Genomic DNA, 14,317 nt, shown 5'->3' on the forward strand with positions numbered 1-14,317 from the left:
GGAAAGCAGTCCACAATCCGTTAAGTGAAAAAAGTGATTATGTGTGTGGGGTGTGTGTGTGTAGAGAGAGAGGCTAAAAGTGTTATCTCTGGAAGGTGGGTTATAGAAGTTTTCTTTTTACAGTTAACTTTTGGTTTATTTGTACTGTCTAATTTCTCTACAATAAATATATGACATTTATGTAATAAAAATATATCCGTATTGAGCCCTTCCAAACACATAGCCACGCAAAGCTGGAAGGGCTCAACACTGATAACATTTTTATCAGTGTTTTTAATGCTAATGCCTGGTGCTCTTATTATATCCATAAGCATCTGCCTAATCAACCAGCTACCTGTGATGCGTCATTCAGGATACCCTGTCCCTGGTCATCAACAAGTTCTTTATATTTGAGTGTGGCCCAGTTACCTCCTAAGGCCAGAGGGCTTAACGTGGCATCAGACCCACAGTGAGGCATCAGGTGCTGAAGCAGCAAATCCACCTACAGTTGCCAGGAGGCAGCTGAGCCCAGAGGTTGACTATGGTATCCAGCGAGCACCTAGCATGGGAAGGTGCAGCAGGAGGTAACAAGGTGCTCTGGAAGATGGGGGTCTCCCTGTGCGTGACCCTGAGCAGGGACCAACAAGACGCCAGGTGAGCTGCCAGTTAAAGGCAGGACACTACTTCCTGGGGAGGAGAGAGACCTGGCCAGAGAAATGCAAGCCTCACAGAGTCCAGATATGGAAGTGGGCTACTGAGACAGAATTATGGTACAGGTGAGGAACACAGATGCCTGGGGTGATAATGATGATGATGGTGTTAAGAATAGCTAACTTTTATTGACACTTACTAAATGTCAGACATTCCACCATGATTTATGTATATTTGCTCATTTAATCCGGACAACCACTGTTATATCCATTTTACAGATGAGGAAGCCAAGGCAAAGAAAAGTTAAATGAGCTGCCCAAGACCGCAGGGGGAGTCAGGATTTGAACCTAGAACCCACAACAGTAACCACTATGCCACAGTGCCCCTCAAGAATGTGTGGATAGTAGTTAATTTGCAATGGGTCCTCAGACAAGAGGGCCGTAAACTTCTTCTTGCCTACTGTCAGAAGATGTCCTGGAGATCAAGTTCAGATTCAGCCTCTGAGGCCTACTGAAGTGGCCCCAGCAACAAGGATCAGGGAGCCGTGGATTGAGGATGAAAACCAAGGAGGGCTGGGGAATTTCTGTTTCATGTCTCTTTTGTAGATTACATCTGTTTGTACTTATACTATTATCAGTATAAGATCTCCTCTCATTTTAACAGACTCTCTGAAGTTAAAACTTCCAGGTTACAGATCATTTTACATTTGTTATATTTTAAGTGGGTTGTTTCCTGATGCCATAGACTGAGTCACCCTCACCTTATCAGTAACTGTCTCTTTATTACACTGTGAGTTGGCTTTGGGCAGATTTCCTGCAGACAGCTGATCCTTTCCATGGGCACGGATTCTTATAATCTTCAGGCCAGAAAACTGAAACAAGGGAAAAGCCATGTAGATAGACATCAGGCTCATTCAGGATAGGGCCAGCTAAGACCAGAGCTTTATAGCCAAGGAATGGCCCTGGGAGATAACCTCCCTTCAAATGACTCCTTTCCACCACAAAGAGGGAGGGATATTCCCACTGGTCTCTTATGGGAAGAATAAAGATGTACTTTAATATAATGAGCTGAATCCTGATAAAGCACTTCAGGCCCTATCCAAAGTTCCATCTAGACAACTGCCTGGAGTTGCTATGAGTCACAAAGAGTATTATGGAAACTCTGACTATGTTTCTAGTGACCCTGGTTAATCTGAGATGACAACTGCCCGTATGTAACTTCACTGCTCAAGAGGCCGCTGTCGGTGATCACACAATTAACTTTCAGTAATTAATTACTTTCAGTTCCCCAGGAGACTGAAGAGTATCATCCCCGATGAGGATGACACCAAGGAACATGACCTTGGGGTCTGCCTGGGTCCAATATGCATTTTTGTTTTTACCCTTTGCATTGCTCTGGATTCAATCAAAAGACCGGCTACCATAGCAACACATGATGTATTTAACATCACCACAGTGAAAAAAAAATCTAAAGAAAAAAATCTAGAAAATGTCCCTGTACTGCCATGAGAAAGTGGCTATGTGACCTTGGGCAAAGCAGTTTGCTCTTCTAAACCTAAATGACTGCATTTCAATAACAAGCCCTGTGCCACTTCCCTCACCCCCTAACCCGGGAATTCTGTGAGGAGTAAACTAGTAATATGTTAAAGTTTCTAGCACATAGTAATGCTCAATAAATGTTAGCTGAATTGGAATCAAAGAAGACATCAAAGATGAATCCAGCAGTTCCAGAAGCTGTTAAGTGCCCGACAGGCAGGTGTTCTGAGCAAACATTCCCTTCTTTTCTCTTGTACAGATGGAAGATGGGCTTTGTTTCCCATCATCTTGTTATATGATATAGAATCATATAACCATGGACCAAAATTTCTTACAAGTTATCCAGCACAGTTTTCAAATATGTTTAATATCTGCTTTCTCAAGTCACTTGGAACAAACTCAACCTCACAAAAACTCTTCTGCCACCTCCTACCACTTCCAGGGCCCTCTAGACAGTCAGTGAATTGGTTCGTCCAAAAGAGCTGGGTAAAGGCTTTGGATTTAAAAAACAAAAAACAAATAACTGAGGTTTTCTTAGTTCTCAAACACTTTTTTTTTTTTCCTATCCAAGTTCATACTGTTCTCCTAGAGAAAGGAGTTTCTCTCTTATTCAATAAATACATCAAAGACCCAAAGAATATTACTATAACTAAGCCCATCCATTCACCTGGGAGAACCCTATTTTTTTAAATACTCTGTACAGGGCTTCCCGGGTGGCGCAGTGGTTAAGAACCCGCCTGCCAGTGCAGGGGACACGGGTTCGAGCCCTGGTCCAGGAAGATCCCACATGCTGCGGAGCAACTAAGCCCGTGCGCCACAACTACCGAGCCTGCACTCTGGAGCCTGCATGCCACAGCTACTGAAGCCCGTATGCCTAGAGCCTGTGCTGGGCAACAAGAGAAGCCACCGCAATGAGAAGCCCATGCACCGCAAGGAAGAGTAGCTCCCGCTCACCACAACTAGAGAAAGCCCACGTGCAGCAACAAAGACCCAACGCAGCCAAAAATAAATAAATAAAATAAATAAATTTATATAAATAAATAAATACTCTGTACACATGTCTATACAAACCTAGGCTTACCCCAGGAATGCTTGTTTATTTCTCTCTCTTTAGATTATGAATGTATCTCTATGCCTGTAAGAAGGTCTGAAAGAGAATATCTTTTTTTCTAACTAACCAGGAAGTATGTGGCAAAATGTAAACTTAAATTCAAAGCTCCTACTCCCCCAGGGAGCATAAATTTCTCAGTGGCTACTTTAGGGATCACATTAATAAGACTGGTTTCTTCCCCTCTGCTATCTGCTGAGGCAGGATGTGAAATTCCTTCAAAGGCAAATAGTCACTCTGCCCCTACTATGTGTCAGGTGTTGCAAGCATTGAGGAGACAGAGAAAAATCCCTCATAATAGTCTCTGGCAGGGATTTCACAGGCCAAGGTAAAAAAAACAAAACAAAACAAACAAAAATGAAGAAGCCCAACAACAAATAAAACATAAACCAAAACACATAATGCAATGAGAAGAATTTGGCGAACTGTCTGGGCACTACATTTCTAACCTTGCAAAATAAGGAGGGGACTGATCCTTCCTAATACTGATAAATCAAGACAATAAAAATTGTTAATATACTATATATAATAAAAATATAAGTGAAAATAAAATGTGGCTAGCAGAGGTCAGCAGAGTGGAAGGAAAGAGGATCATTTCTTCCTCTTTCAGAGTAAGGAGTCAGAGAAAATTTGAAGTTGATATATCAAGAAGCAGAGATGTTGGTACACTATTTAGACATATGGAGAGAATGAGAGTAAAACTTTTAAATGATTGACTGTGATTCCATCTTGGGAGAGGGACTAGGATATATACACCTCTCTCTACCACTGTGATATTTCTTCCTATTTGTACTACTTTTTATAATCAGGAAAAGTGACAGTTGTGAACAATTCATATATATGTGTATGATTCACACATCTATATTTCATACCTATGAAATATATCTATATGAAATTTATTTGAATATTTATATTTAATATTTACGTGTTTAATATATTTAATATGTGTATGTTCACAAACTGTTCATATACCTATTTCATATATATATATATATGTAAGGCCACTTTTCATATACATATGAAAGTCAATAAGAGAATTTTCTATGGAAAATTGCCAGTGGTCTGAGAAGATGGAAAGCAGAATAATGCAAAAAGCACTGACACTAGCATATATTTCACAGATAAGGAGGCTGGTGACAAGCTCACGATAGGAGAAACCTACGCTGAGCCCTCAAGTTAGATGACCCGTCCATCCGCTAACTGGTCCCACATTTCCTGGCATGTTTTACACCTTACAGAACTGCACTGACTTCTTGATGCGGCCCATTTGCTAAGTTTCTCCTTAAACTGCACGCAGGAAGTTGTCTGTCAGCTCCTAGTCTCATTTCATATGAGACTAGGAATGGGATAGAATTAGAATCTGCCTAAAGAGAGTTTAGCTATATTTGAGATTTGTCCAACATCTTCCCTTCATTTTCACTTACTTTGAGCCAGAAACAAGTCCACATGGATAAACCCATTGTCAGAAGTCAGTCCCACCCCAGGGAAATTTACTGGAGAGTCACTGATACCAGAACTCATCACAGCCGTTGTTTGCTAAAAGCTGCTTTTTAGCCCCAGAGGTGTTTCCCCTTGAAACGTTAAGTGCACTCAGTCTAAATTCAGGATCATGCTTCCTTTGGCAGCAAAGCCCTTTAAAAACTCGAAAGCTTGCCCCCGCCTTGCACCTGGTGACTCCCTCCAGCCTCCCTGATCCAGAAGGAGCCTGTGTGTCAGTCCCCTCTCCAGGGAGGAAGCACTGAACTCACAGTGCTTAAGAGAAGAAGGAGGGAGAGAGACACCTAGGTCTCCAGGACAAAGGGCATAAGGTGTCTTGGTTGGTTCATGTATTTTGCAAAAAATAATACAAAACCCCAGAAACAGCTAGTAGAAAAGAACTGTATTTTTACTACATCTCCACGGGCACCAGGAGGGATTGTGGTTTGGTTTTCTTCTTCCCCTGTGTCACCCCTATAAAGACTCTAGTTCTTTTGCTCCCAGGTCTTAACCTTCAATGAAAGTCCATGAAGAAGAAACGTATCTATTTCCTCGATTGCTTGAATACTTATAATTTTTAGCCATAGCTGAGGAAGTGCAGGGCTGTGGATAAACCATGGACACCTCTGTGTTGCCCCTTCACTGCTGAAGACATACTTGCAGGTGAAGCCACCGTTCATGGCAAAAGCATCTCATTCCACCGAGAGGTCCTCCAAGCGCCCCTTCTTGATGCTCAGCCCTTACGGGAGGGAGCGCAAAGAAAGGGGCTCTCGGATCCCTGTCACTCCCTCTTCCTAGAAAACTCTCCCTTCTGCTGGATCGCCTGCAGGAGGCCTTTGCTGCCTCCACCCAAGCCAGGTTCATTTCCACTACCTGGAGATTTCAAAGTGCCTACACAGCGTGTAGCGTGGTGCCTGTGCCCTGCGCTTGTTATTACCTATTTATGAGTCTCTCTCTCCCGCTGGACTTTGAGCTTAGGCTCACAGCTTGTTCTAATTTCAGCATCCCTGACCCCACTCAGTCGATGTCAGTGCCGTGCTTATGGTCTCCAAGCAAAAACCCGCAATAGTGAGCGACTTGGACTGTTGTACTAGTAGACGTCTAAGATGATGCCTGCTCGAAAAGACCACAGATTCTTTATTTTTACTGGAGTGTACCACCTTCACTTCCTCATACACATTGTAGGCAAGGAAAAAGAAAACCTTCCTTATTTTTAAAGTCTACATTCAGGGATCATTAGTGCTGCATTTATTACTGATACTGAAGTGCTATTTCATAGAGGACATCTTATATGAACCGAATAATCCTAAAGACAAACTAGCATGCTTAAAATTCCCAGATGACATCACAAGGTAGGGCTTAATATTAAATATGCACATTTGAGGGTATAAAGGCTTCACTGGCATGAAGTTATCTATAGGCTGACTTTTATCACTTTTAAACATGACCCAAGGGTGATTACATTGAAAGCCACATCACAGCGAAAATGCTGGGTCTCTCAGCAATCTTGTTTTATTCTTGGGCAAAGATAAAGGACTCTCAAGCACAGCTAACCCAAAGGACAAAAGGGGATTCTGAGCAAGTCTGACCATTTCATCCACAGTTCCATGACTCAGCCCTTAGGAATTGGGAGCTGTTCAGATATGCAGACATCTTACTCCATTCTTATCTTCAGCCACGTTCACTTATCCGGGTCCAAATGGTTTATTTACTAACAATGTGTCAGCACATGCCAAGCTCCTTTTACACATGACCTTATCTGAACCTCACATCAACCCTATGGAGCAGGTACTATTATTCTCCCCACTTCACAGATGATCCTCAAAGAGTTAAGTAACTTGTCCAAGGAAACTCAGCTCCCGGTGTTGGAGCTGGGGTTTGTATCCAGCTCAACTTAGCTCCCAAACTCACTGTCCCACACTGTCTTGCAGGCTTAACATCCAATTAAACCAGCTGATTAGAATTGCTGTCTGATTTTTCACTGTGTTTAAAACGTTTCTCACCCATCAATCTCATGTATGAAAGTCCAGCAAGACCGTGTGATACTTCTGTATTCTGAGACGTTAAAGCATAAGTTTCCCATTAAGACCGTGATTATTTAAAGTGGATAGAAGGAGGCGGGAGGGAAAGGAGGGTCCCTACCACCTGGCAGTCACCGAAGCACCCAAGATCCTGAAACAATCCTGCGTTTTTGTCCTTGACTAAGCTGCTTCCTTGGCCCCAAATGCTCTTATCCCTTTTTTTGCCATCCTTGAAAGCCCAGCTCAATTGTTCCCTTCCCCAACCCTGTGGCCTCCTGCCCTGTGCTCTCAGAGCTCCTTCCCCCTCACTAAGTGCTCCAGCACCAAGTGCTATGACCTACAAGTAGCTGCATTTAGCACCTTCTCTGCTGTGTTGAGGGAGGGATTGTGACCAGTGATAAGATTGGGAAGCCTGCAAAAACACTTCCCCTAATTCAGACCACCCGTCATACGCGTGACCTCACAGCTCAGAACTGAGCCCTTTACTGTGGGGTAGTTTTAGAAAGGGGGCATTCCGTCAAGAACTGGGGTGGGATACACTGGGCACTTGGTTAAAGGGATGAAGTTCTGAAATCAGTGGATATTTCCAACCTACCCTGGGTTACTTTCCCTTCTTTTTCTTCTCCCAGATAATAACTGGGTGAGAACTCGAAATGTATGCATTATTTTCTAATTTTTGAAGAGGACATAAGTGATAACTTTCATTCCTTGTTCACAGTATTACCCTTCACCTCTTTCCTTTTTGAGTAGGAAGGTTTACATAATTGGGGGACTCATGCCATCCCCTCACTTGGACATCAAGGAGGATACGTACATGTCTACATAAGGTCATTGATGTTAAGATGCTGGAGCACATGGGTCCACGTGGAGGATGTGCAAATAAGACAACACAGAAGACGGAGACTGCTCTCCTTAGAAAGGCCTGATTGCAAGGTTGGTCCTTGGCTGATGTCTGGGAACTTGGATTTCAGAAGGGTTCCCACCACTCCCTAAGTGATAAGAGTGACTCACTATGCTCCGACTATATGCACAAGCAATATATTTTATGCTAAGCACCTGCTTTCCTTTTGGGAACCTGGAACTTTAGTATGTAGCAGGCAAAGGGTGCCTATGTGACTAGCCACCAATATAAACTTTGGCCACGGAATCTGTAATGAGCTTCCCTGGTAGACAACACTTCACGTGTGTAACAACTCATTGCTGAGGGAACGAAGTACATCCTGTGCAACTCCACAGGGACAGGACTCTTGGAAGACTGTCCCTGCTTTCCTCTGGACTTGGCCCCATGCACCTTTCTTTGTGCTGATGTTTCTCTGTATCCTTGCACTGTAATAAATCATAACTGTGCATACAACTATATGTTGAGTCCTGTGAGTCTTCCTAGCAAATCATTAAACCTAGGAGTGGTTTGGGGGACCACTAACACAGGGAGTTTTAAAGTGTCCATGGGGCATGGCCCAAGTCACAAGAAGCCATGGGCTTATAAAAAGAAGATATGTAGTAATGGGACCTCTAAGGAAAGCTATCTCTCAATAAGGGTAAGTAGGATGTGACTTGGGGTGACAGCATGCAAAATGTTACAGTGAAAAGAAGGGAATTAAACCTGTATAATCCTCTGTCAACATTTACTTCTTTGTCTAAGAAAATGTGTGAGACACTGTTTTACCTACATCCAAAATCATGCAGACATCATGAATTCACAAGAATTTTTAAATATTCCTTGCAATTCAATCTCCTCGGTAGTGGAGTTATCCAGCACCCGGAGAAGCCACAGCTTTTACATGAGAAGAGACAGCCCTGCTGTTGGCAGCATAGGTCTGGAAAAAAGTGTATGCTTCAAAAACGTAGGTTAAATGAACGAAATGCTAAGTAGATATCAGGTCCACATATATGTCAAATGCCTTCTCTCTTTTCCCTTCTCTTTATGGATTACTTGGTCCTTAAAATTGACACATACTAGTCAATGGGAGAATATATTCTACATTAGAAACGAATTCATTTCATTTTTTAAAAACTGCAATGGATATTCAAGAACAGGGACTGTGTCTTATCATGGACACAAGTATTTTTTTGATTTATAAAGCACTTTCTTAACTTCACCTCATTTGATCCTCGTAACAACTCCATGAGGTAGATAATATGACTTCTATTGTCCATGGAGCCTGGTCCGTTACAAGACAAGCAATGATGCTCAATTAAGACTTACTAGTTGACTGATGGCTTTAGGAAAATTACTTTAGGCTTTAGGAAAATTACTGATTTACAAAAATCAATAATTCCTGAAGTCTGTCAGTGGAAGAACAAGCTGAAAAGCAATCCAGGCATTCAGAGGAATTATTAAAATCACAAATTAAGTCATTTCTATGGACTCTACGGCAGGAAATATATTTTTAATGAGGAAATTGAAGCTAATATATAACAGCTGTCCTGTTACCCAGTAACAGACTATTAAGGCAGATTAAATTATTAATGAAAAATATAGTAACTTGGAAGTTTAACCTTTAGACATTCTCATTCCTTTCTCTTTTATATAAAGTCTTTAAACTGATATTTATTTTTAAAAACACATTTGGTCATCTTATGTAGTTTCCATTTATAATTCGCCTTGCTATGGAATTATTAGCTGTAGAATCTTCAGCAATTTTTCACTATCAGACTTTTTCACGGTACAATATGCAAAGTCTTTATGCCTTGAAGAGCAGGGAGCCTCCAGGAAACTTACTGGATGATACGCATGCTGGTCAAACCTCCCAAAACTCCCACATCTTTGACACCACCACTGGTTGCCCTAAATTAGCCAAACTGCACTTGACTCGCAAACCCACGAGCAAAGAAAAAATATTGTTGATATAAAGCCACTGAGAATGTGAGGGTTGTTTGCTATATGCAGCAAGAGTGATTGTCAATAAGTGATTCAAGAAGTTATCCATAAGTTACTAAAGTAATAACCTTATAAAAAAGAAAAGTATATGGGAAGAACACATGAAGAGAAATGAAAGGGAGGGAAGCTAAAAGGTGCATTCACGTGGCCTAGAAAACCATGCCCTCTCTGTCTTCCACCATGTTTACTGCCAACCAGCAGAAAGATAAGAGTAGCAGCTGTTTCCAGGGCCAGTCTCAGGCGGTGTATACTCACATTCGTGTTGCACAGCTTGTACTGCCGATAGGCCCCAATGCAGGAGATTGCTGTAGATCGGGCAGGCTGGGAGAAGCTCTGAGCTGCCCTGTGGGCCCCCAGGCCAGGGCTGCTGCTTGTTTCTGGGCTGTGGAAGAGACTTGAGGCTTCAGGGAAGCCTTGGTCATGGGTCAGAGGCAGCTGGTAGATGGAGCTCTCTGAGACTTGCAGTCCAGGACGAGGGCCACTGTCACTCTGGTACAGAGGTCCATGTCGGGGGCCCCGGTGGGCTGGAAGGTTGTAGCCATGGCTAGAACCAGATGCCCCCTGGGACCTGGAATTCCGGGATGAGGGCCTCTGCCTCCGAAGCCTCTGTGGCAGGTGTGCAGAGTCCGTCTGCAGTGGTAAGATGTATGGGGCCTTACCATAGCCATACATGCCAGGGCCGATGGGACCTCGGGTCCTGCTCCTAAAGAGAGACACACAAGAGAGGATTTTCATGTTAACCCAGAAGCTCTGATCCATGGGAGAGGGAACTGGGTAGGACCAGAAGCCTGGGAGAGAGCCTACAGTGGAACAGGGAGGTAAAAGAGGGCTTTCCAGGAGAAGGGAAGATTCTGGAGGCTGGAACAGAGGCTCTACAGAGACTGCCATGTAGAATGAAGGTGGGAATCAACAGTGGGTGATGTGACTGGTGGAAAACGAGGTTAGAACGGTAAGCTGCGGCCAGTATGTGATTTATGTCAGGGAGTTTGGGTGTTTTTGTAGGTTGTAGGGAGCCACTGAAGATTTTTTGAGAAGAATATAGAATTGTAATTTCAGCCAGAGTAACGTCCTGTTCACTTTTTTCAGATAATAGTTTGTGGGGTTTTTTTTCTCACTTAATTGTACCTGATATTTCAGACCCTGTTTCCATGACCATTCATGCCCAAATAGCTTTTCCAGGTAAATGGACCCTAGCTAAGCAACCAAAGACTAATGCAGTCCTGAGGTGTGACTTGCTCTGGGTCAAACTCAATCCCTGATGAAATGAGAGGAGGCTGAACAATGCGGAACCCACGTGGAACAATGAGTAAACGGTCATCTTCACATTGGTATGGATCTTTAGGTTTTGTCAAGACCAGCTGCCTTGTGAGGTCTTATGACAATCATGTAAACAGAAGTGTGCATGTAAATTTCCAACAACTGGCTTTCCGGGGGGGGAGGGTGGAAAGCCCTGATTTGTGCCATTTCTCCATTTCCACGGTGTAAGTACTCCCACCATGGCCAATTTCAAGCTATCAATGTGAAGACACAATCATCTCTAACAAGCAGGGAAAAACAAACTCCAGCACACCACTGCATACAAATGTATTGTGAAAATACTGTTTGCAAAATACAGAGTTAGGAATGATGAAGAAATATAAAAGTGAATCAGAGGGGGTTCCCAAGATCCCAACCGTACAACTGAAAGTAACTAGAACATAACACAAGGTGGGGTAACAGCCTTGGGAGCAATACAACAAGCAAAGCGTCAGGAATTCTGAGTCAAGAGAATGCCTCAGAATTCCTCACCCTTCTGTCTGCGGGGATCTGAGAAGGTTTCACCATCACTGGTCTGAGAGTTGGGAAGCAAGGTTCCAACACTCTGTGGAAGGATTTAAGTAAGACATATAACTCTTACTTATTTGTAAAATGACTGAACTGGATTAAATGACCACGAAGGTCATTCCAGCTCTAAAATTTTATGCTTCCATAATAATTAATTCTACATTTATGTAAAATTGGAAATGTGCCCAAGAGTTTCTACAGGATGGCCCCATTAAAATAAGCACATTAAAATAGCAATCAAGGTGAAACATTAATTTCTGCACTCATGAGGAAATTCTTGCTTCACTCTACATAACCACTGAATGCAACATTTAACAGACCACAACTAATTATTAACATCTTTATCACTAATTGCACCTTCATTCTTAGCTGATATGGTTTTGAATTAAACTGTGCTAGTGTTTATTTTGCGTTTAGGCATTTCTCAATTAATCTTGACAACACTTAGGACTCTATGAATGATGGGAGGATCCATAATGCTGCTTTGAGAGATGAAATTAAGAAGTTGGTCTTAGGAGGAGCTTCAAGATGGCAGAAGAGTAAGACGTGGAGATCACCTTTTTCCCCACAAATACATCAGAAATACATCTACATGTGGAAAAACTCCTACAGAACACCTACTGAACGCTGGCAGAAGACCTCAGACCTCCCAAAAGGCTCTTGGTGCTCCAGCCAGGCATCAGGGCTGTGCCTCTGAGGTGGGAGAGCCAAGTTCAGGACATTGGTCCCCCAGAGAACTCCCAGCTCCACGTAATATCAAACGGCGAAAATCTCCCAGAGATCTTCATCTCAATGCCAAGACCCAGCTCCACTCAAGGACCAGCAAGCTACAGTGCTGGACACCCTATGCCAAATGACTAGCAAGACAGGAACACAACCCCACCCATTAGCAGAGAGGCTGCCTAAAATCATAACAAGGTCACAGACACCCCAAAACACACCACCAGACGTGGACCTGCCCACCAGAAAGACAAAATCCAGCCTCATCCACCAGAGCACAGGACTAGTCCCCTCCACCAGGAAGCCTACACAACCAACTGAACCAACCTTAGCCACTGCGGGCAGACACCAAAAACAATGGGAACTACGAACCTGCAGCCTGCAAAAAGGAGACCCCAAACACAGTAAGTTAAGCAAAATGAGAAGACAGAGAAACACACAGCAGATGAAGGAGCAAGGTAAAAACTCACCAGACCTAACAAATGAAGAGGAAATAGGCAGTCTACCTGAAAAAGAATTCAGAGTAATGATAGTACAGATGATCCAAAATCTTGGAAACAGAATGGAGAAAATACAAGAAACGTTTAACAAGGACCTAGAAGAACTAAAGAGAAAACAAACAGTGAGGAACAACACAATAAATGAAATTAAAAATTCTCTAGAAGGGATCAATAGCAGAATTACTGAGGCAGAAGAATGGATAAGTGACCTGGAAGATAAAATAGTGGAAATAACTACTGCAGAGCAGAATAAAGAAAAAAGAATGAAAAGAATTGAGGACAGTCTCAGAGACCTCTGGGACAACATTAAATGCACCAATATTCGAATTATAGGGGTCCCAGAAGAAGAGAAAAAGAAAGGGACTGAGAAAATATTTGAAGAGATTATAGTTGAAAACTTCCCTAATATGGGAAAGGAAATAGTTAATCAAGTCCAGGAAGCACAGAGAGTCCCATACAGGATAAATCCAAAGAGAAACACGCCAAGACACATATTAATCAAACTATCAAAAATTAAATACAAAGAAAAAATATTAAAAGCAGAAAGGGAAAAACAACAAGTAACATACAAGGGAATCCCCATAAGGTTAACAGCTGATCATGCAGCAGAAACTCTGAAAGCGAGAGGGTGTGGCAGGACATATTTAAAGTAATGAAAGGGAAAAACCTACAACCAAGATTACTCTACCCAGCAAGGATCTTATTCAGATTTGAAGGAGAAATTAAAACCTTTACAGACAAGCAAAAGCCAAGAGAATTCAGCACCACAAAACCAGCTTTACAACAAATGCTATAGGAACTTCTCTAGGCAGGAAACACAAGAGAAGGAAAAGACCTACAATAACAAACCCAAAACAATTAAGAAAATGGTAATAGGAACATACATATCAATAACTACCTTAAATGTAAATGGATTAAATGCTCCAACCAAAAGACACAGATTGGCTGAATGGATACAAAAACAAGACCCATATTATCCTGCCTACAAGAGACCCACTTCAGACCTAGGGACACATACAGACTGAAAGTGAGGGGATGGAAAAAGATATTCCATGCACATGGAAATCAAAAGGAAGCTGGAGTAGCAATTCTCATATCAGACAAAATGGACTTTAAAATAAAGACTATTACAAGAGACAAAGAAGGACACTACGTAATGATCAAGGGATCAATCCAAGAAGAAGATATAACAATTGTAAATATTTATGCACCCAACATAGGAGCACCTCAATACGTAAGGCAAATGCTAACAGCCATAAAAGGGGAAATTATCAGTAACACAATCATAGTAGGAGACGTTAACACCCCACTTTCACCAATGGACAGATCATCCGAAATGAAAATAAATAAGGAAACACAAGCTTTAAATGATACATTAAACAAGATGGACTTAATTGATATTTATAGGACATTCCATCCAAAAACAACAGAATACACTTTCTTCTCAAGTGCTCATGGAACATTCTCCAGGATAGATCATATCTTGGGTCACAAATCAAGCCTTGGTAAATTTAAGAAATTGAAATCATATCAAGTATCTTTTCTGACCACAACGCTATGAGACTGGATTTCAATTACAGGAAAAAATCTGTAAAAAATACAAACACATGGAGGCTGAACAA

General features: G+C 42.1%; 1 protein-coding gene across 1 annotated transcript in view; it reads right to left on the reverse strand.

Moving 5' to 3' along the window:
- Positions 1 to 14,317, reverse strand: part of THSD4 (thrombospondin type 1 domain containing 4) — a 588,874-nt gene that overhangs the window by 455,779 nt on the left and 118,778 nt on the right. Inside the window, exon 5 of the mRNA XM_059912858.1 lies at positions 9,907 to 10,354. Within this exon, the coding sequence (XP_059768841.1) occupies positions 9,907 to 10,354 (448 nt within the window). The remainder of the gene's footprint in view (positions 1 to 9,906; positions 10,355 to 14,317) is intronic.

The sequence above is a fragment of the Balaenoptera ricei genome, chromosome 2 (assembly GCF_028023285.1).
Source record: "Balaenoptera ricei isolate mBalRic1 chromosome 2, mBalRic1.hap2, whole genome shotgun sequence".
In the NCBI taxonomy this organism is placed as follows: domain Eukaryota; kingdom Metazoa; phylum Chordata; class Mammalia; order Artiodactyla; family Balaenopteridae; genus Balaenoptera; species Balaenoptera ricei.